Here is a 23,231-nt window from a genome sequence, read left to right as displayed (position 1 = left end):
ATCATTTGGACAATGTAGCCTACCTTCAAGTGAGGATAGTCACATATGTATGATGGGTTGACAGACTTGAACTGTTCCTTGTTGGGAATGCAAGGTGTCAATTGTTGATTCCCTTTCCAGTAACTTTTACTGAAATCGTAGAGCATTACCCACTTCCATATAATGACAAAATAATAATATATCATCTTTTAGGAATGCCCCCACATTTCTGCTGAACATTAAGTGGAAAGGAGGAGGGGCATAGGAAATGACTTGTCTGTTTGTCTAATGGACGTTGAATTAAGAGAGTATGGATAGATGAAGAGAGCAGGAACAAGAGGGAGAGAGAGAGGGAGAGAAAGGGAGAGAGACAGACAGGGAGATGGGGCTTAAGAGAGATTATGAGATGTGAATAAAGAAGGAACAGACAAGTAATTTCCTATGCCCCTCCTTCTTTCCTCTTAATGTTATCCTTACATCTATCCATACTCTCTTCATTCATCTATCCATACTCTTGATTCATCTATCCATACTCTCTTCATTCATCTATCCATACTCTCTTCATTCATCTATCCATACTCTTCATTCATCTATCCATACTCTTCATTCATCTATCCATACTCTCTTCATTCATCTATCCATACTCTCTTCATTCTTCTATCCATACTCTCTTCATTCTTCTATCCATACTCTCTTCATTATTCTATGCATACTCTCTTCATTCATCTATCCATACTCTCTTCGTTTCATCTATCCATACTCTCTTCATTATTCTATCCATACTCTCTTCATTCTTCTATCCATACTCTCTTCATTCTTCTATCCATACTCTCTTCATTATTCTATGCATACTCTCTTCATTCATCTATCCATACTCTCTTCATTCATCTATCCGTACTCTCTTCATTCATCTATCTGTACTCTCTTCATTCATCTATCCATACTCTCTTCATTAATCTATCCATACTCTTCATTCATCTATCCATACTCTTCATTCATCTATCCATACTCTTCATTCATCTATCCATACTCTCTTCATTCATCTATCCATACTCTCTTCATTCTTCTATCCATACTCTCTTCATTCTTCTATCCATACTCTCTTCATTATTCTATGCATACTCTCTTCATTCATCTATCCATACTCTCTTCGTTTCATCTATCCATACTCTCTTCATTATTCTATCCATACTCTCTTCATTCTTCTATCCATACTCTCTTCATTCTTCTATCCATACTCTCTTCATTATTCTATCCATACTCTCTTCATTCTTCTATCCATACTCTCTTCATTCATCTATCCATACTCTCTTCATTCATCTATCCATACTCTCTTCATTATTCTATCCATACTCTCTTCATTATTCTATGCATACTCTCTTCATTCATCTATCCTCTTCATTCATCTATCCATACTCTCTTCATTCATATAACCATTCAAGATACAAATGTAACTCTTTATCATGCTTTTTTACTAAGAACTTTAGCTACCTAGTTGGCTAACATTAGGTCTTAGCTTATGATCACAAACATCAATCATTCATCATGATCGATAAATGACTGATAATCTGAAAATCCCAAATAGCCTACTTCATTGACTTTGTATACAACACCATTTTAAAATAATTATCAAGTGTGTTAACCTTGTCATGTTGATTTTCCTTTTTCCTTTGTTCAATAACTAGCAACAAGAGAAGAGATTCCAAGGAGCTCTGTGAAGAAGTCAGGTTCTCTCACCAGCTCATTTCAAACGAGGCTGTGAAACTGTGCATCTCCCGCGGTTCGTGGCAGGCATGAGTGAACTCCGAACTCTCTGTTCCTGGGATTCCCTCTCTAAAGTTCTTCCTATATAGTGCGCATTTACTTTGTCACAGGGAATGACCAAACTCAATCAGTGCGGCGTTGAATGTTGCTACGTTACTCATGGACGTGGTTTTGCACCAAGTTTGCTGTGGACAAAAAGGACACCCATCACCATCTAAATGGCTTTAAGGGGCAATGGAAACCTGTGAGACTGCAGCTCCATGAATACCTAAAGGAGTTACTTTGATGCTGATTGAAGTTGTGGAGTCTGTCCTCTTTTCCACACTAGAGGCAGATATTACATCAACGGGTAGCTGGCGGCATGGCTGTTAGTCAAAGTGATCGTCATGTCAGACTACGTGTGCCTGGTGTAATTATAGGAGACATTCACAGATGTTAGAGAGGTGAGATCTCAGTAGATCAGGACACACTTCACCAGCCTTTGGCCCAATCCCAAATTGACCTTTGCTGTTGTGGAGATCTGAAAGGATCTGATCGGCATCTTTGATGATGACATGTTCTAGGGGTGAACCTTAGAGCCACCCTAGAGTCCCCTAGATAGACCTTTGTAATGTTTGCTTCCATTTGCCTCCATCTTTGAAAAGAGGAAGATATATTTAGATACATTTGCATCTTTACTGAAATGCATGGCATGCCTGACAATATTCCACAAATGCATGGCTATGATATCTAGTAGCCAAAGTGGTTTCTAATTCGGCTTCTTAAGTTACATTTCACGCGTTGATCAATGGAGAAACATTTTTGGGCCCACCAAACCAAAATTTGGGAAGTGATAGAATTTAAATTGTGATGGGGAGTCATTGATTGCACCTAATTGCAACATTCTGTGATAAAGAGCACATATTAAACTTCATAATCACAGAGGGAAGTACAGATAAATACATTTTACATTTGTATTTATTACATATGCACATGAAAGACATCACTACATGACTGATAATGTATCATGTTTGTAGTCATTTCTGTAGTCATTTAAATGCATGTTCATGCTTCTGGTATGTGTCAAGTAAAATAAAATGCATTTGGGCAAAATGCGTCATAGCTGCGGCAGCCTATTAGAATACTTGTAGGGATGACTTTGTCTTGTCTTAGGACTTTTAGGCCTCCCATGAGATGGATTGTCATGCCAGTTAATGTGTTATGTTGAGTTCTGTGGTTAAAGGTTAAGCTTGTTCTTGTTCTGCAGTCTTATTGATAATGACATACAGTGTCTTCAGAAAGTATTCGTACCCCTTGACTTATTTCACATTTTGTTGTGTTACAGCCTGAATTAAAAATGGACTAAATATATATATTTTTTCAATCATCTATACACATTGCCCCATAATTACAAAGCAAAAACATATTTTTAAAAAATGTTTCCAAATGTATCTAAAATAAAATACAGAAATATCTCATTTACATAAGTATTCACACCCGAGTCAATACGTGTTAGAATTACCTTTGGCAATGATTACAGCTGGGAGTCTTTCCGGGTAAGACATTAAGAGCTTTGCACACCTGGATTGTACAATATTTGCACATTCTTCAAGCTCTGTCATGTTGGTTGCTGATCATTGCTAGACAGCCATTTTCGATTCTTGCCATAGATTTTCGAGCCAATTTAAGTAAAAACTGTAACTAGGCCACTTATGAACATTCAGTGTCATCTTGGTAAGCAACTCCAGTGTATATTTGCCCTTGTGTTTAAGGTTATTGTCCTGCTGGAAGGTGAATTTTTCTCCCAGTGTCTGAAAGCAGACTGAACCAGATTGTCCTCTAGGATTTTGCCTGTGCTTAGCTCTATTGCGTTTTTTTATGAAGAGAAAACTCTCTAGTCATTGCCGATGACAAGCATACCCATAACATGATGCAGTCACCACCATGCTTGAAAATATTAAGAATGGTACTAGGTGATATGTTTGGGGCAAATCCAACATAACATAACACTTTCTATTCAGGACATATAGTTCATTGCATGCCACATTATTTAACATGTTACTTTAGTGCTTCATTGCAAACAGGATGCATGTTTTAGAATATTCTATTCAGTACAGGCTTCCTTCCTTCTTTGGATTAACTGCAATGTTGTTGATCCATCCTCAGTACTCTCCCATCACAGCCATTAAACTTTGTAACTGTTTTAAAGTCACCAATGGCCTCTTTGTGAAATCCCAGAGTGGTTTCCTTCCTCTGGCAACCGAGTTATGAAGGATGCCTGAATCTTTGTAGTGACTGGGTGTATCGATACACCTTACAAAGTGTAAATAATAACTTCACCATTTTCAAAGGGATATTCATTGTCAGATTTTTTTTAAATTTTACCCATTTACACGACATGGCCAAAAGTATGTGGACACGTGCTCGTTGAACATCTTATTCAAAACTCATGGGCATTAATATGATTAATTCATTTGACGCTATAACAGCTTCCACTCTTATGGGAAGGCTTTCCACTAGATGTTGGAACATTGCTGCAGGGACTTACTAATGTTTCTGTGGCTGAATGGCAGCGAGGTCAGGCACGGATGTTGGGTAATTAGGCATAGCTCGCAGTCGGCGTTCCAATTCCTCCCAAAGGAGTTCAATGGGGTTGAAGTCAGGGCTCTGTGCAGACCAGTCAAGTACTTCCACACCGATCTCGACAAACCATTTGTGTGTGGACCTCGCTTTGTGCACAGGGTCATGCTGAAACAGGAAAGGGCCTTCCCCAGATGTCATTGTATGCTGGAGCGTTAAGATTTCCCTTCACTGGAACTAAGGGGCCTAGCCTGAAAAACAGCCCCAGACCATTATTCCTCCTCCACCAAACTTTACAGTTGGCACTATGCATTCGGGCAGGTAGCGTTCTCCAGGCATCCGCCAAACCCAGATTCGTCCGTTGGACTGCCAGATGGTGAAGTGTAATTCATCACTCCAGAGAACGCGTTTCCACTGCTCCAGAGTTCCTCTGTCCAGAGTCTGTTCTTTGCCCATCATAATCTTTTCTTTTTATTGGCCAGTCTGAGATATGGCATTTTCTTTGCAACTCTACCTAGAAGGCCAGCATCCCGGAGTTGCCTCTTCACTGTTGACGTTGAGACTGGTGTTTTGCGGGTACTACTTCATGAAGCTGCCAGTTGAGGACTTGTGAGGCATCTGTTTCTCAAACTAGACACTCTAATGTACTTGTCCTCTTGCTCAGTTGTACACCGGGGCCTCCCACTTCTCGTTATATTCTGGTTAGAGACAGTTTGCGCTGTTTTGTGAAGGGAGTAGTACGCAGCATTGTACGAGATCTTCAGTTTCTTGGCAATTTCTCGCATGGAATAGCCTTCATTTCTCATAACTTGAAAAGACTGACGAGTTTCAGAAGAAAGTGCTTTGTTTCAGCCATTTTGAGCCTGTAATCAAACCCACAAATGCTGATGCTCCAAATACTCAACTCGTCTACAGAAGGCCCGTTTTATTGCTTCTTTAATCAGGGCAACAGTTTTCAGCTGTGCTAATCTATTTGCAAAAGGGTTTTCTAATGATCAATTAGCCTTTTAAAATGATACATTTGGATTAGCTAACACAACGTGCCATTGGAACACAGGAGTGATGGTTGCTGGTAATGGGCCTCTGTATGCCTATGTAGATATTCCATAAAAAAAGAAATCAGCCATTTCCAGATAAAATAGTCATTTACAACATTAACAATGTCTAAACTGTATTTCTGATCAATTTTATGTTATTTTAATGGACAAAAAAAGAGCTTTTCATTCAAAAACAAGGACATTTCTAAGTGACCCAAAACTTTTGAACGGTAGTGTATATTTACTAAATATATAGATAAATACGTGTTAAAATATATTCTAACATACATTCTTTAATGTATTTCCGAAAGTATTCTGAATTACAATAAATACATTTTCTGATGCATTTAACATATTGTGATACATTTATATATGCACATTTTAAATAAATTCGGTAATATATGTTGGAACGTATATTTATATCTAATTTAAATATTTTACATGTATCCAAATGTTTTTTATCTAAAAAAATATATATATATATAAATAAATAAAAAAAATTTTTTCATCTGCTTCAACCAGCATCAAAGTAACTCCCCATAAACACATATTCAAGGGGCTGCTGCTGCAATCTCTCAGGTTTCCCATCGCCCCTCAAAACATTAACACTGAGAAGACATATGACAGCGTAAAATGAGTTCAATCAGAATCATTTAAGATGGGTGATTGAGTTCAGTTGGTGATGGGTGATTGAGTTCGGTTTACCCACCTATTGTTCTAGACACATGTTTGTTGTTGAGTTAGGGTTTACCCATCTGTTTACCCAAGGTGCTCACTGTTTACCAATCTATTGAGAGCTATGACCAAAGAGAGGGGAAGGTAAATTAATGATGAGTTTTCTGATTCAATCAGATGTGTGTGGGGATTGAACCTCCAACCTCAGCAGTTTATCCCTGTCCGTCTGTCCTGGGCGGTTGATTTATACACTGTAGATCAATAAATCTGGATCTGCTAGAAGAGCCATAAGTCTGTCTCAGCACTCTGCTCATTAAAACCTGTGACATCCAGGAGAAATATAGCTGAAAAAGCTCTTGCTCTATTGCTATGCTCTTTTGCTCTTTGGGCTGTGTCCGAAATAGCATCCTATTCCCTGTACTTTTAACCAGAGCCCTACGATCTGTCAGAATCGTAAGGTTATTTGGTGGCTGTGGAGCTGGTTCTTAAAAGTCATAATTTTACAGCAATAGAAGTCCTGCTTTGGGTGTAGCTCACTCGTCCAACAGCGGGTCAGTGGTCACAGAGAGGAAGAGGCGAAGCGATGGGGGTGGATGGACAATGCTCAGAGGATTGGAAATAATTTATTGGTTTTAACTCCTCTTCTATCAATGTTTAAGTAATCTGGTACTTTTCAAAGAATGACAAAATGAGAAGTGAAACCTGTTATTGAAGAGCACTTAGCCGTGTAAGATGTATTGTCACATTGCAAGGTCCTCTGCATAGGAGTGCCCTGAAATAAATGAGGTAGGGTTGATCAAAGTGTGTAAGATGACATTAGATCCCGAACAAGGTCCCGAATCACATCCTTGTGGTACTTCACACCCGATTTTCAATGAGGCTGACAGTAGATGCAACAATAAACTCACTCAGAGCCTGAATATCAACAGACACTATTCAATTACCTACAGGCTTGATTTGTAAATCTCTCACACAGCGGTCGATGCTTAAATGTCAACGATTGGAGAGTAAAAGGGATTTAGAAGCCCTACTTGAAAGGGTTTATTTTGAGTGGATGTAGATGAAACCTATTGCCTGGTGGTAGAAGTCTTTCATTCTCTATTTCCTCTCTTTCACTCGGACCCTCAATGGCCTGGCCTTTCTAGTCTCCCACGAGGCAAGGATCTATACTATACCGCCGCCCTTTAGTTGTTGCCGTGTGTGTGTGTGTGTGTGTGTGTGTGTGTGTGTGTGCAAGTTTGCCGATCTCCCCCTCACCCCACGTAACATACACCCGATACCGCCGCCTTGCTGAGTCTCTCTCTCTGATCCTATTGGTGCTCCACTTTCCCCCTGTGCAAGGTTACCATGGAGATCTGAAAATAATGCAGACCCTCTCTACTGTTGCCTTCTCTCCACCAGCTACTCTAGCAGATAATAATTAGGTGGGTGCTTACATGTGTCCTATTTCATGTGTGTATTATACATGTGTTTTTTTGCATATCCCACTCCCCCTGAGACATCCTCAGAGGGTCACAGCTAGGGATCAGTAATTATTGACAGCAACCTTGGAGAAATTAGGGTCAAGTGCCTTGCTCAAGGGAACATCAGCCAAGTTTTCACCCAGTCAGCCCAGGGATTCATATCAGCAACCTTTCGGTTACTGGCCCAATGCTCTTAACCGCTAGGCTACCTGCCAACCAGAATAGCACTAAGCACAGGGCATTGGAGAGGCTTTTTTGCTACCAGCTTGGCAGGATAGATAGACTTGACCCCTTTTGTTTCAGTACACACTTCTAAGTATGGCTGCTATTGATATATGGGGGTGGGGGGTTAGGTAGTGATAGACTTGCCTGATAGAGAGAGATCTATTGTCTGTCTGTCCAAGAAGCAAATAGAGCCGATGATATTGGATTGTTTGTAAACAAGTAGGCTGTAAAATTGGTTTAAAACACCTCTGTTGCTCTCCTAAAGAGGGATTTTGGTTCCACATACTATAGATGTGTGCCTCTATATCCTCTGTACGACTGTGGAGGTTTATTGATTCCCTGGGTGTTTACTGTGAAGAGTATCACTGTGCAAACCCTGTGATAACAGTGTATAATTTTGGAGCATCTCTCTTCCTCGCTAGTTACCTACTCAGGCTGTGATTGCATTGTGTAGTGTGTAGATATAATCACAAAATGTGTGTCTGTGTGTGCATACGCGCGTGTGCATATGCTATATGGGGGCTGGTGTGAGTGTGTTTTTGTTCCATGGGTGGTTGGTGAGCTGCAAGTGTCAGTTTTGGTGTCTTGTTGATTCTGTAGGATACTGCTGGCAATATGGTATAGAAGGATAGAAGGATGATGATGGTGACGGTGATGGCTTAGGCTCTGGTTCCAGAATACTCTCGTGACATTATGATTCTCCATTCTATCCCAGCGTCTGTAAGAGGTAGAATACACACAGCCTGGAATTGTACATCTAATGGAGGAGAATGTCTCCACAGACAGCTAACACTTCTATCTATAGATATTTGATGTTACAGTTGTCAAAGCCACTGTCAATCACTTTGAAATCCACTCCAACGTATTGTCATTCTATCAGAATAGCTCCTCTGACTATTTTTGCATTAAGCTCAAGCAGGCAGGAATAGCTACTAGCAGTAATGTAGTTGGCTCTCCATTGCGCTGCCATATAATTATTTTCAGCTGGGACACTTGTGGCAAAGAAAGCAAACTGAAAAGAACAGAAGAGCGAAGTAGGAAAAGTTAAAAGCATTTAGGCTCATTAGCCACACTAAGTTGAATATCCATTTTGACAGTCAGTTATTGCTAGCAATGTGTATTTAGCAATGTATGCTAGTTTACCTATGTATAATGCATGAGATGCTAATCAAGGTTAGCATCAGATAGATCCAGTATGAGGAGACAGAGAGAGAGAGAGAGAGAGAGAGAGAGAGAGAGAGAGAGAGAGAGACTGTGTTACACACAAATAAAGGACCAATTAACTGACCCATATGGTTCAAGGGGGATACCTTTCCCCTTATCAGCTCTGGGTTTCAATCCAGCAACCTTTTGGTTACTGACCCAACGCTCCTACCCTCCAGGCTTTCTTGGAGGCAGGCATTACAATTTTACTTGACTGTTATAACACGCACGCACACACACACACACACACGCATGCGTGCGCACAGACACAGACAGGATTGGAACTATTAGAGGAGGCAGCTGCTGCATTTTTTATTCTCTGTCCCCTTTTATTTCTCCCTCCAGCTGAGTATCAGCGTAATGTTCCCATGGGTAAAACACTGGCACAGTCTCTGTGATTGGCTCGCCAAATCTCACCATTTGAAATGTCTTGTAGAGGCTTATTTTATACACTTAACTAAATTACAAATGCAACATGCAATCATTTCTAACATTTCACTGAGTTACAGTTCATATAAGGAAATCAGTCCATTGAAATAAATTCATTAGGTCCTAATCTATGGATTTCACATGACTGGGAATGCAGATATGCATCTGTTGGTCACAGATAAAGTACCTTAGGGGAAAAAAAGTAGGGGCGTGGATCGGTAAACCAGTCAGTATCTGGTGTGACCACCATTTGCCTCATGTAGCACGACACATTTATTTCACATAGAGTTGATTGTGGCCTGTGGAATGTTGTCCCACCCTCTTCAATGACTGTATGAAGTTGCTGGATATTGGCGGGAACTGGAACATGCTGCCATACACCTCGATCCAGAGCATCCCAAACATGCTCAATGGGTGATATGTCTGGTGAGTACGCAGGCCATGGAAGAACTGGGACATTTTCAGCTTCCAGGAATTGTGTACAGATCCTTGCGACATGGGGCGGTGCAGTATCATTCTGAAACATGAAGTGATGGCGGAGGATGAATGGCACGACAATGGGCCTCAGGATCTCGTCACAGTATCTCTGTGCATTCAAATTGCCATTGATAAAATGCAATTGTGTTCATTGTCTGTAGCTTATGCCTGCCCATACCATAACCCCACCACCACCATGGGGCACTCTTTTAAAAACCGCTCACCCACATAGTGCCATAAATGCTGTCTGCCATCTGCTCGGTACAGTTGAAACCGGGATTAATCCATGAAGAGCACACTTCTCCAGCGTGCCAGTGGCCATCAAAGGTGAGCATTTGCCCACTGAAGTCAGTTACGACGCCAAACTACAGTCAGGTTAGGTCCCTGGTGAGGACAACGAGCATGCATATGAGCTTCCCTGAGACAGTTTGACAGTTTTTGCAGAAATTATTCAGTTGAGCAATCTCACAGTTTCATCAGCTGTCCGGGTGGCTGGTCTCAGACGATCTCTCATTTGAAGAAGCCGGATGTCGAGGTCCCAGGCTGGCGAGATTACACGTGGTCAGCAGTTGTGAGGCCAGTTGGATGAACTGCCAAATGATCTAAAACGATGTTGGTGGCGGCCAATGGTAGAGAAATAAACATTCAATTATCTGGCAACAGCTCTGGTGGACAGTCCTGCAAGTCAGCATGCCAATTGCACGCTCCTTTTATTGTCCCCAGCACAAGGTGCACCTGTGTAATGATCATGCTGTTTAATCAGCTTCTTGATTTGCCATATCTGTCAGGTGCATGGATTATCTTGGCAAAGGAGAAATGCTCACTAACAGGGATATAAACAAATTTATGCACAAAATTTGAGAGAAATAAGCTTTTTGTGTATATGGAACATTTCTGGTATCTTTTATTTCAGCTCATGAAACATGGGACCAACGCTTTACATGTTATGTTTATATTTTGGTTGAGTGTACATGTTCTTAATACCCGGGTCCTACAGGTTTTCAGCACAGAGAAACTGACTGTCATTATTGTGGTTCAGCACATGTTCTTCATGCCTGTTCTGTAGACAGTTTTTTACAGTAGTAAAAATAGAGAAACTGTAACCATTAGGGTGCTGCACGTGATCTATGACCCCTGACCTGTGTCTGTCTTTTTGTCCACAGCTAAATGAAAACAGGAGAGGAGGGGAAACAGAGAAGTCATCTGCTTCATCTGAACAAAGACGCAGAAACAGAAACTCATGGTATGTTGGTGTCACTTCCATCCAAATCTCAACTCATGATCTCTCAGCATATAGCTTCATCACCGAGTTTGCCCGACTAATACTTTTCTCTCAAAAACACTTCCATTTCTCATTTGCCCATTTCTCAAAGCCTCCTCTCCCTCTGTGTTTTTCTCACATCAGTTATTTCCCTGTGCATGTCTATCTTAGCCCAGAGAATTGTGGAGGTGTTTAGGCCCAAACTGTTATCCTCTTCCTCCAGCCCCAGTTTAATCAAGCACACTGAGGTGTGTGTGTGTGTGTGTGTGTGTGTGTGTGTGTGTGTGTGTGTGTGTGTGTGTGTGTGTGTGTGTGTGTGTGTGTGTGTGTGTGTGTGTGTGTGTGTGTGTGTGTGTGTGTGTGTGTGTGTGTGTGTGTGTGTGCGCGCGTGCGTCAACAGGAGGCATGGAGTTTTGACCAAGGATCTTATACAACCACCTTATAGGCTTGGAGAAGGATTCTGGTGAATGATCTGAGTCTCAAGCTTTCTCCAGAGAATTGTGGAGGTGTTTAGGCCCAAACTGCTATCCTCTTCCTCCAGCCCCAGTTTAATCAAGCACACTGAGATGTGGCTGGGTCTTATAGGCTTGGAGAAGGATTCTGGTGAATGATGAGTCTCAAGCTTTCTACAGAGATTACCAACAGTCTGCATTCCATTGCAACATACTGTACATCCGTGCCTTGATATGAACCAAGGGAATGGCAAGGGATAGATGGGTCTTACGCACACCACCAGAGCTCAGAGAAGGAAGGCTGGGTCTCACTAAGACACCACCAGTGGGCTTTGACCCCTCAGCCTGTCACAGCGGTGCAGTGAGTTAGGGTTAGACCCTTTGTTAACATAGAGATCTAAAGCATTAGCATTCAAAGCACGCCTCGGCAGCAGACATGCATAGATCGAGAGGTTAAAGTAGACTTCAGACAAAGCCACAACATAGCCTGCAGACAGACATGGAAACCTTTCACCATACAGCTTTCCCCTTAAAGCTAGAAAACAAGCGTGTGTGTGAGCCCGTGTGTGTGTGCTTGCACGTGTGTGTTTGTTTTTTCCTGATAACGTTTATGGATGAAATAATGTATTTCCATTTCCAGATGGTAGCCTAGAGCAGTGGCTCCCAACTCTCAGGTGTGCCATAACTTTTCCTAATTAGATTTCTTTTTTTTTAACACTGACTTATAAACGTGACCTGTGGAATGCACTATGCACATGGAATTTGACTTGTGTTATTTAACAAGTGGTGTATTTACATGTGTGTAGCAGATGGCCATCTTTCTTTTTCTTTTGAGACACAAACACACGCCCACACACAGACCCCCCCCCCCACCACACACACTTTCTCCAGGCTTTGGTTTTGACTCCCTCAAAGGTGCAAACTGTAACACAACTAGGCCCTGCTGTGATTGTTTTGACCTTTTCTCTTTACATGCACTCAGTCTGATTCCTCTGTATTGTAGCCTATCTTGAATATTAATGTGTCCCTTCAAAAAAAGCTTCACGGTGAGAGGCTTAGCTAACAAACCAACAAAGTAAACAGTAACAGGTTTGGCCTGTGGTTCTGGTCCTCTATCTAACTAACATATGGCCTGGTAATAGGGAGCAGGGCCGTGTGAGTGATCACTCATTAGATAAATGGCCATCCAAGCTGTTCCTAACGCTAAAGTTCTCCCGCAGCTCTGATGTGCTGTTTTTTGTTGGTGTAGGGTGAATTTACCCCTAGACGCTGATCTTGGGTCAGTTTAGCATTTTCCTCACTAATGGAGTTCTTTGTTTGTAGTAACAGGAACTACCCCCTGGGCACAGACGTCAATTCAAAGTCTATTCCACGTTGGTTCAACATAATTTAATTAAATGGCTTGGAATCAACGTTGATTCAAACATATGTGTGCCCAGTGGGTAGTGTTAAGTGGAGATGCCAAACACTAGTCTGCAAAGACAAAACACACTCTCACCCCCTCCCCACAGCGCACAACACCTCAGCCCATGCCCGTCTTTTATGCAGAGCTCGTAGTCTTGGAAAGTTTTCTAAATGTTGTCGAAAATCCCAGGGGGATATTATGATAAAAAAGTCCCATGTTACATTTTCACCCCTTTTTCATGTTCACTTTGTATTAGTTTTTTTATGGATTATAAAACAGACATAAAGGGGCAGTTTCCCAGACAGATTATGCCTAGTCTTGGACTAAAAAGTATGCACAGTTCATCAACAACACTGTAGATTCTTATCCCTAAAAACCTGTTTACATGTTTTCCCACTCTGGGCTGACTACTCAGCCAGGAGTCTTATGCTATTTAGAACAAGATCTGTCTCAGTTCCTCTATTGCACTCTATGTATAACCCTGGCAGAAGTGTGTGTGCGTGCCTGCGTGCCTGCGTGTGTGTGCATACTAGCGTTTACTGCTCTTGGGCAGAGGGGTTTGTCCGTCCCTATAAGGACCTGTTTCTGCCGCTGTTTACTTCCATCTTCGTTGTTTCCACATCATTTCAACAACAAAATCTATCTGATGACGTTGAATTAATGTGGAAAAACAGATTGGATTTCCAAAAAGTCATCAACGTAAGGGAATGTAGTATTTTTTTCACCTAACTTTTCACCTAAATCTCAACCAAATATAAATCAAAACTAGACGTTGAAATGATGTCTGTGCCCAGTGGGTTTTGTAATGGTCGAGGTTGGAGATGAGAAGCAAGTACAGGGAGTGAACATTTAATTAGCACGGACATGGAACAGGACAGGATAGCGTCTCGACATAAACACATAACAACATTAATGGAGACACAGGGAACAACCAGGGGAGCAGACAATTAGACCTGCCAATCAACAAAGGGAAGGAGTCCAGGTGAGTCCAATGAGCGCTTCTGCGCATAATGATAGTGACAGGTGTGTGTAATGAAGGGCAGCCTGGCGCCCTCGAGCATCAGAGAGGGAGAGCGGGAGCATGCGTAACAGGTTTACTGGACTAGCTTGGTTGCTATCACAATAGTATCTACACGTAGATTTTGGAAGTAGCAGAAGACCGTTTTGTGATAGTAGATGATGTGGGTTACTCTGAGAAGGTTCCAATGTAATGATGCGTGTTCTTCGATTTGGACAATATTCAAAGGAGTTTGTAATGCAATGAACGATGTGTGTGCTTTGATAGTCATTGATTCTATCAACACACATGCCTAGGCAGACAATCCATTCCATACGTCCATTCACAGAGCATTCCGGTTCAAATGGTCTGAACCCAACAGGAATGCAGTCAGTCTAATAATATACCCCATTGTCATCAACTCATTATCATTTCACACATGATTTACATTGAGCTTCATTCTCATGGAAAGTCCCAGTGTGTGCGTGTATGTATGCATGTGTGTGTATACAGCCCCCTTGGGAACACCCTGGTTGCGCCCTAACAGGCCTCTGTGTTGAAGTGTTTGTGATCCCTGCGGGAATTAAACCCACAACCTAGTCATGTGTTGCTAGAGACATCCTGTTACCAATTGAGCCACACAGCAGACCACAAATGTGTTTGTGTTCATTGTTCAACACTACCGCATACACAGAGAAAGAGAAAGAGAAAGAGAGAGAGAAGGCTAAGGAGGAGAGGGGGTGATTCAGTGCATCAATGCCCATTGACCATCTGCCATCCCTGGGCTATAAATCGATCCATCCTCCCTGAGCATGTTACTATCTCCACTCTGTCTGATACAGGTGTTGACACTATTAAGTGAGAACTGGAGCAAAACCTATATATCTGCTGTATGAAGGAGAATGTGGAGGAGGAGATGGAAGAGGTTGGGATTGAGGTGGAGGACGGAAAAGACGGAGGGGGGTTGACAGAGGAGGGGAGGGAAAAGACTGAGGACTAGGGGGTGGAGGAGGGTGGGGGAGGAATAAGAGGGAGAAGACGAAGGACGACAAGGATCACTACCACACCGAGCATGGATATCAGCCAGGATCTTTCCCCTTACTCCTGTGGGTGTATTGAATTGAATTGAAAAATGCTAGATGGAAGAGACCTTGGCCTGCATTCTTGTTGATAGCATATGGTCTGGATATATTCTATCAGACTCATCTCTCTCTCTCTCTCTCTCTCTCTCTAATTAAATTCAAGGGCTTTATTGGCATGGGAAACATATGTTACCATTGCCAAAGCAAGTGAAGTAGATAATAAACAAAAGTGAAATAAACAATAACAATTAACAGTAAACATTACACTCACAGAAGTTCCAAAAGCTGGGTCTCTCTCTCTCTCTCTCTCTCTCTCGACTGGGAGGACTCTGTGTCCAGATTGGAAAGAGTGTTAGTGAATCAGACTATTGTTCAGGACTGTGTCAGCTGCTTGGTCACCTTTATCCTTGGGCCTCAGACTTACTCATTGGGACTGTACCAGCATGAAAAGTGCTCCCTAGAGGCAATAAAGGGGATTACTGTTCACTGTACACTGGCATGCTGCAGTTTCTGAAATTGTAATACACATAATACCTTTTCCCAATAGCTGTTTTGTCTCCAAATGCCTTCACAGATTTTTTTTCTAGTCTTAACAAAGATTTTTTGTACAATGAATAGAAATGATAAATGAGCGAGGATAACTGAGACCAATCTTACCCACTTGTCTTGGTATACATTACAGCGCCTGCAGAGGTCATCTGTAAGATCTCATCTTACATCTATAAGAGCTATCTTGTATAGCCTTCTCTGAAACATTTAAAATACCTTGCCTGATGGCAGAGGAGTAGCAGTATTGTATGTTTCCACCTGGACATTTAACCAGCATTTGGGCTCTGGCCAGCCAGCCACAGCCAGTTTCCCTAACAACCAGATCCAAATGAGTTACAGTTTGACCATGAGAACACCGTATCCTCTCTGTGAGTCCCATACCGTGAAGCTTGAAGCTTCACACTTTCTTTGTGTGAGATCTGCTTGTAGAACTTCTCATTCCCTGAGTGTTCAGTCAAAGTTGTCTGTCAATCTTTCTTTGACAAAGATTTTTTTCTACAACAAGCAGGACCCACAAGACATTCTCCAAAAACCCGACAGGGCCAACATCCCTGTTATATGCAAGAGGAAGAGGCGCAGGTACAGGGGACACAGAGCCGGATGTCTCGTGAGGACCCGCAGAAGGCGAGTGGGAAAGCTGCCGTTACCGTCAATATTACTCGCCAACATGCAATCATTGGACAATAAATTAGACGCGGTACGATCACGAATATCCTACCAACGGGACATCAAAAACTGTAATATCCTATGTTTCACGGAATCGTGACTGGATGACGACATGGATATTCACAAGCGGGAAATAAGCTGCACCGGCAAGATAGAACAGCACGGGGGGGGGGGGGGGGGGGGGGGGTATGTGCATATTTGTAAACAACAGCTGGTGCGCAAAATCTAAGAAAGTCTCTAGATTTTGCTCGCCTGAAGTAGAGTATATTGTGATACATTGCAGGCCACACTACTTGCCTAGAGAGTTTTCAGCTATACTTTTCGTGGCTGTTTATTTAACACCACAGACAGGTGCTGGCACGAAGACCGCAGTCAGCTGTATAAGGAAATAAGCAAACAGGAAACCACTCACCCAGAGGCGGTGCTCCTAGTGGCCGGAGACTTTAATGCAGCGAAACTTAAATCAGTTCTACTAAATTTATATAACCATGTTAAATGTGTAACCAGAGGGAAAAAAATTCTAGATCACCTGTACTCCACACGTGTACAAAGCTCTCCCTCGCCCTCCAGTTGGTAAATCCGACCACAACTCTATCCTCCTGATTTATGCTTACAAGCAAAAATAAAAGCAGGAAGCAACAGTGACTCGGTCTATAAAAAAGTGGTCAGATGAAGCAGATGCTAAACTACAGGACTGTTTTGCTATCACAGACTGGAACATGTTCTGGGATTCTTCCGATGGCATTGAGGAGTACACCACATCAGTCACTGGCTTTATCAATAAGTGCATTGAGGACGTCGTCCCCACAGTGACTGTACGTACATACCCCAACCAGAAGCCATGGATTACAGGCAACATTCGCTAAAGGGTAGAGCTGCCGCCTTCAAAGGTGGGAAGCTTACAAGAAATGATGCTATGCCCTGCGACGAACCATCAAACAGGGAAAGCGTCAATGCAGGGCTAAGATTCAATCATACTACACCGGCTCCGACACTTGTCTTATGTGGCAGGGCTTGTAAACTATTACAGACTACAAAGGGAAGCACAGCCGCGAGCTTCTCAGTGACACGAGCCTACCAGACGAGCTAAATCACTTCTATGCTCGCTTCGAGGCATGAGAGCATCAACTGGCCAATTGCCAGGGGAAATGCAGAGCACGAGATTAAAATGAAATGCTATAAAGTTCAGACTTTCATTAAATCACACATGTAAGATACTCAATTAAAGCTACACTCGTTGTGAATCCAGACAACATGTCAGATTTTTTAAAAGCTTTTCGGCGAAAGCATAAGAAGCTATTATCTGATAGCCTGCACCCATCTGCACCAGCAGTAAACAAAGGAGCTAGCATAGCAGGCACTACACAAAACGCTGAAATAAAATATAAAATATGCATTACCCATAAACATCACAATTGGTCCTTTTGTTCAATTAATTCCGTCCATATATATCAAAAATGTAAATTTATAAAGTGCGTTATTCCAGAAAAAGTCAGCTTAGTACAAAAACGCAACGTCACTACAAAATATTTCAAAAGTTGCCTATAAACTTTGCCAAAATATTTCAAACTACTTTTGTAATACAACGTTAGGTATTGTTAAACGTTAATAATCGATCAAATTGTAGACGGGGCAATCTGTATTCAATACAGGAATGAAAACAAACCAGCACTGCTGTTCACGTCTTGAGCAACCCTGAAAAGTGTCCCCAGTTCCGAGATGGCCTACTTCTTCATAGCACAAAGGAATAACCTCAACCATATTCCAAAGACTGGCGACATCGTGTGGAAGCGGTAGGAACTGAAAATAGGTTCCTATTAAATATGCAATGGCAAAGACAATTTAGTGAACAGAGAGGGGGGGGGGAATCTGAACAGTTAGCCTGCTACATAAGTTCTGTTATACTCACAGACATGATTCAAACAGTTTTAGAAACTTCAGTGTTTTCTATTCAAATCTATGAATAATATGCATATCTTATATTCTTGGCATGAGTAGGAGGAAGTTGAAATTGGGCATGCTATTTATCCAAAAGTAAAAATTCTGTCCCCTAACTTTAAGAGGTTAGACAGGTCAGCATACACAAGGCTGTGGTGCCAGAGGGATTACCAGGATGTGTGCTCCGGGCATGTGCTGACCAACTGGCAGGTGCCTTCACTGACCTTTTCAACATGTCCCTGGTTGAGTCTGTAATAACAACATGTTTCAAGCAGACCACCAAAGTCCCTATGCCCAAGAACACAAAGGCAACCTGCCTAAATGACTACAGACCCGTAGCACTCACGTCCGTAGCCATGAAGTGCTTTGAAAGGCTGGTTATGGCTCACATCAACACCATTACCCCAGAAACCCTAGACCCACTCCAATTTGCATACCGCTCAAACAGATCCACAGATGATGCAATCTCTATTGCACTCCACACTGCCCTTTCCCACCTGGACAAAAGGAACACTTATGTGAGAATGCTATTAATTGACTACATCTCAGCGTTCAACATCATAGTGCCCTCAAAGCTCATCACTAAGCTAAGGATCCTGGGACTGAACACCTCCCTCTGCAACTGGTTTTGGACTTCCTGACGGGCCACCCCCATGTGGTGAGGGTAGGTAGCAACACATCTGCCACGCTGATCCTCAACACTGGAGTTCCCCAGGGGTGCGTGCTCAGTACCCTCCTGTACTCCCTGTTCTCCCACGACTGCATGGCCAGGCACGACTCCAACACCATCATTAAGTTTGCAGACGACACAACAGCGACAACGATGAGACAGCCTATAGGGAGGAGGTCAGAGACCTGGCCGGGTGGTGCCTGAATAACAACATATCCCTCAACGTAACCAAGACTAAGGAGATGATTGTGGACTACAGGAAAAGGAGGACTGAACACGCCCCCATTCTCATTGACGGGGCTGTAGTGGAGCAGGTTGAGAGCTTCAAGTTCCTTGGTGTCCACATCAACAACAAACTAGAATGGTCTGCGTCTGTATTATGAGGTATTAGCATTATCATCCGTGTGTGTATGTGCAAAGATTGTGTGTGTGTGGTGTGTGCACCTTCTGTATCCAGACTGATGCAAACAATGTACCACACACATACACACACACACCTGCTCCCCCTGCATGGTGGAGAGGGGACAATCAGCCTGGTCCCTAGGGGTCAATTATAGGTGATCATTGAAGAGGTCAATGGCATTTGAGAGAGGTCAAGTTCCATCCTCATGATCCCAGCAGTATCTGATGGGTTAATGATGACTTGCTATGCAGCCTCATGGCTCATGGTCTGGGCGGGCAGGCGAGGGTTTGAGGAGGGAGGGAGAGTAAAGAGGGTAAGCAGCAGGGTGGGGGAAGGTGAGGGAGAGAGGGTGAGGATTTGGTATGCAGGCTCATGGTCAGGGTTGAGGGAGGGTGAAGGTGGCTGGGGGAGTTTGGCTCAGATCAGACACAGCTACCTCCCAAATGGCACCCTATTCCCTATAAAGTGCACTATTTTTGACTGGGCCCTGGTCAAAAGTAGTGCACCAAATAGGGAATAGGGTGCCATTTGGCTCAGAGCAGACACAGTGTCCTTGTCTTGCTGGTACATCTGTCCTGAATGGGGGGTAGGGGAGAGATGATGGGTGAGATGAGGGAGGGGGGGAGAGACGGAGGAGATGGGGATGATAGTCACTTCATTACTGTCCTTGGTCAGGAGAGAGGGATGATGGGAGGAGCGATGGGGTGATGAAGGAAATGGTGGAGAGGAGAGATGGGGAGGGAAGAGGGGGGCAATAGAGTCACTTCATGAATTGAGCTGAAAGTGTCACACTCAAGGAGAAACCACCATGCAGCCAAGGGTGTTCAGTTTTGAAAGAGAACCCAACCACTACTATCTTCAAAGGTAATCATATATTATATAGCTATTTCTGACTTTTGTGTCGCAACTCCCTGGTTGAAAATTTGTTATGCATTTGTGTGCTGGACGCTGTCCTCAGATAATCACATGGTTTGCTTTCGCCATAAAGCCTTTTTGAAATCTGACACCTTGGCTGGATTAACAACAAGTTAAGGTATATTTTGATGTATTACACTTGTGATTTCATGAAAGTTTCATATTTATAGTAATTTAATTTGAATTTCACGCTCTGCAATTTCACCAGATGTTGGCCAGGTGGGACGTTAATGTCCCACCTATCCCAAATAAGTTTTTTTAACTGACTTGCCTAGTTAAATAAAGGTTATAAAAAATAGAATGGCATTTACAATGGATAGCTTCTGTTTTACAGGCTCCTCACCAATTCTGCTAGGTTGTGTTTTTTTGTGCTGATCATAACTTTTTTTGTACATAATGTTTCTGCCATCATTTCCTATGACAGAAAGAAAGCTTCTGGACATCAGAACAGCTACACTATATATACAAAGTATGTGGACACTTCTGCAAATCAGTGGATTCGGCTATTTCAGCCACACCTGTTGCTGACAAGTGTATACAATTGAGCACACCGCCATGCAATCTCCATAGACAAACATTGGCAGTAGAATGGCCTTACTGAAGAGCTCAGTGACTTTCAACGTGGCACCGTCAACAAGTCAGTTTGTAAAATGTCTGCCCTGCCAGATCTGAGCTCAACTGTAAGTGCTGTTATTGTGAAGTGGAAACATCTAGAAGCAGCAACTGCTCAGCCACAAAGTGGTAAGGACGAATATGGGTTTGGTGGATGCCAGGAGAACGCTATCTGCCCGAATGCATAGTGCCAACTGTAAAGTTTGGTGGAGGAGGAATAATGGTCTGGGGCTGTTTTTCATGGTTTGGGCTAGGCCCCTTAGTTCCAGTGAAGGGAAATCTTACTGCTACAGCATACAATGACATTCTAGACGATTCTGTGCATCCAACTTTGTGGCAACAGTTTGGAAAAGGCCCTTTCCTGTTTCAGCATGAAGCGAGGTCCATACAGAAATGGTTTGTCGAGATCAGTGTGGAAGAACTTGAGTGGCCTGCACAGAGCCCTGACCTCAACTCCATCGAACACCTTTGGGATGAATTGGAACGCCAACTGCGAGCCAGGCCTAATCGCCCAACATCAGTGCCCGACCTCACTAATGCTTGTGGCTGAATGGATGCAAGTCCCCGCAGAAATGTTCCAACATTTAGTGGAAAGTGTTCCAAGAAGAGTGGAGGCTGTTATAGCAGCAAAGGGGAGACCAACTCCATATTAATGCCCATGATTTTAGAATGAGATGTTCGACGAGCGGGTGTCCACATACTTTTGGTTATGTAGTGTATGTTGACTTTGATGTTAGCTAATAATGGTGATAACGATGTCGGCTGTGTGTAGTGGTTAGCAATTATAATATGAAGGTTTGGTGATGTGTTGCTTTGTGCACTAAAGTCCACAAGAAAAGGAAAAATGTGAGAGGAGGAGAGCGGGTAGATGCAGAACTAATTATAGCTACAACGATCAAAGTGATCATGCTGTTTGTATGTGGCTGCTATGTAAGTGAACTGTGTTTGCGTGTGTATTCATTCAGCCGATTTTGCTTTCTTAAATGGAAGCAAACGGAACAAAACGGGGAGGAACATACCTGAGTTCGTCCAATAGAAACTCTCTTTTGCAACCGTTGGACTAATGATTATACCCTAGATAAGCTAGATGCAGGCAAGAGTGTGCAAGGCGTTATTGAATGTGTCGCTGTCTGTCACCTTGATTATACAAATTTGTGCACCTACGTTGTATAATTTCATTCATAGGTTAGGTTGTAGCAACCTCATGATAGGTATAGGGAACATTTTGGTTTCATGTAGTAGCCTAAACCTATTGATGTTACATTGAGCTGGGAGAATGGAATCTGAATGACCATCCAATATGCTGTAATATATATAAGGCCATGCTCAAGAAAACAAATTATCATCCTCCCTCATCTTAAATGGTACCAATCGCCACTGGTGTCAGAGGTAAAACCAGCAAAAACAAAAGATTTTCCCCGACATGCCCGTATTTATTTCACATATACGCAGCGGTACTTAACTCTTCCGAGACGGCTAGAAGTAAATCTACCTTTAGGGAGTGTAGGAGTTATGAACAGACCTGGTTTGGGCAACCAGACAACTCCTCACAGACACTGCCAATCTGTAAAAAAAAGTTGAAATGGCTTCCATTTTCCCTGTCTTCCTTTCTAGCTTCAGACTCCTAATCTTCCAGCTGTCTTTTCCTCTAGCCTTATCTGCTGTGAAAGCCTAGAGGAGTTATCTCGATTTCTCTCAGGAACTCTGAGTCAGTGGTTAAAACCAGGGCAATATCTACCCAATCCAGGGCTTGATGGTTTTAAGCTATCAGAGGAAAAGCTTGAAGCCTCAACTGTGTTTGGGCCTGAATGTCTGATCCCCTCTTCTGTGACGTTCAAAGTCTATGTAAAAACAGTCAAATAAAATTGAATCAAATCAAGTTTTATTGGTTGCGTACACATATTTTGCAGATATCGCAGCTTCAGCAGTGTAAACTTAAACGACTAAAAATAGATGTAAAGTATGTAGAAAAGATAATGGACCTATATATGATTAAATAAGAGCATATTTGAGAACTAACAATCACCAAAATAAAAGCTAGACAGTGAGGTAGAATCTTACATAAAAAATGTTTTGCAATCAGGAGTATTTTATTCATGGCTAATGTTTGTAGCTCCAACAGCGCAATTGATTTTGTCATAATGTTTAGAGTCACTCCAATAGCATAAGCCATGGCAAAATATGTAGACTTACAGAAAATTTGCTTTAAAACAGCTACATTTTGTCACTGCGGCCAACAGGAAGTCCTATAATTCCAGTGCCATGCTCATTTTGTTCCAGAAAATACCCTGGGAGGGGCCGATACTAGCAAAGTTAAACACTGACAAGTTTTCAGTCACAATTTGGGGGCTCACCGAGTTGTGTGCCATGTCATGTTGTGTGGTTCTGACACTGTGCATATGTTGTTGTCCCAACCTATACTGTAGGTTTCTGGTTTAGTTCAGAAAGTGTTGCTGTTGCAGAATGCCTG

At 42.4% G+C, this 23,231-nt stretch overlaps 1 protein-coding gene across 2 annotated transcripts in view; it reads left to right on the top strand.

The window, feature by feature from the left end:
- Positions 1 to 23,231, top strand: part of LOC109889698 (tetraspanin-18) — a 108,888-nt gene that overhangs the window by 59,287 nt on the left and 26,370 nt on the right. For both annotated transcript variants that reach the window (XM_020481315.2, XM_020481314.2), the window contains exon 2: positions 10,975 to 11,054. In XM_020481315.2, the coding sequence (XP_020336904.1) occupies positions 11,052 to 11,054 (3 nt within the window). In that variant the 5' untranslated portion in view covers positions 10,975 to 11,051. The remainder of the gene's footprint in view (positions 1 to 10,974; positions 11,055 to 23,231) is intronic.

Source organism: Oncorhynchus kisutch, linkage group LG4 (assembly GCF_002021735.2).
Source record: "Oncorhynchus kisutch isolate 150728-3 linkage group LG4, Okis_V2, whole genome shotgun sequence".
Classification (NCBI taxonomy): Eukaryota; Metazoa; Chordata; class Actinopteri; order Salmoniformes; family Salmonidae; genus Oncorhynchus; species Oncorhynchus kisutch.
The sequence above is the reverse complement of the archived record's forward strand: the minus strand, read 5'-3'. Positions and strand labels throughout refer to the sequence as shown.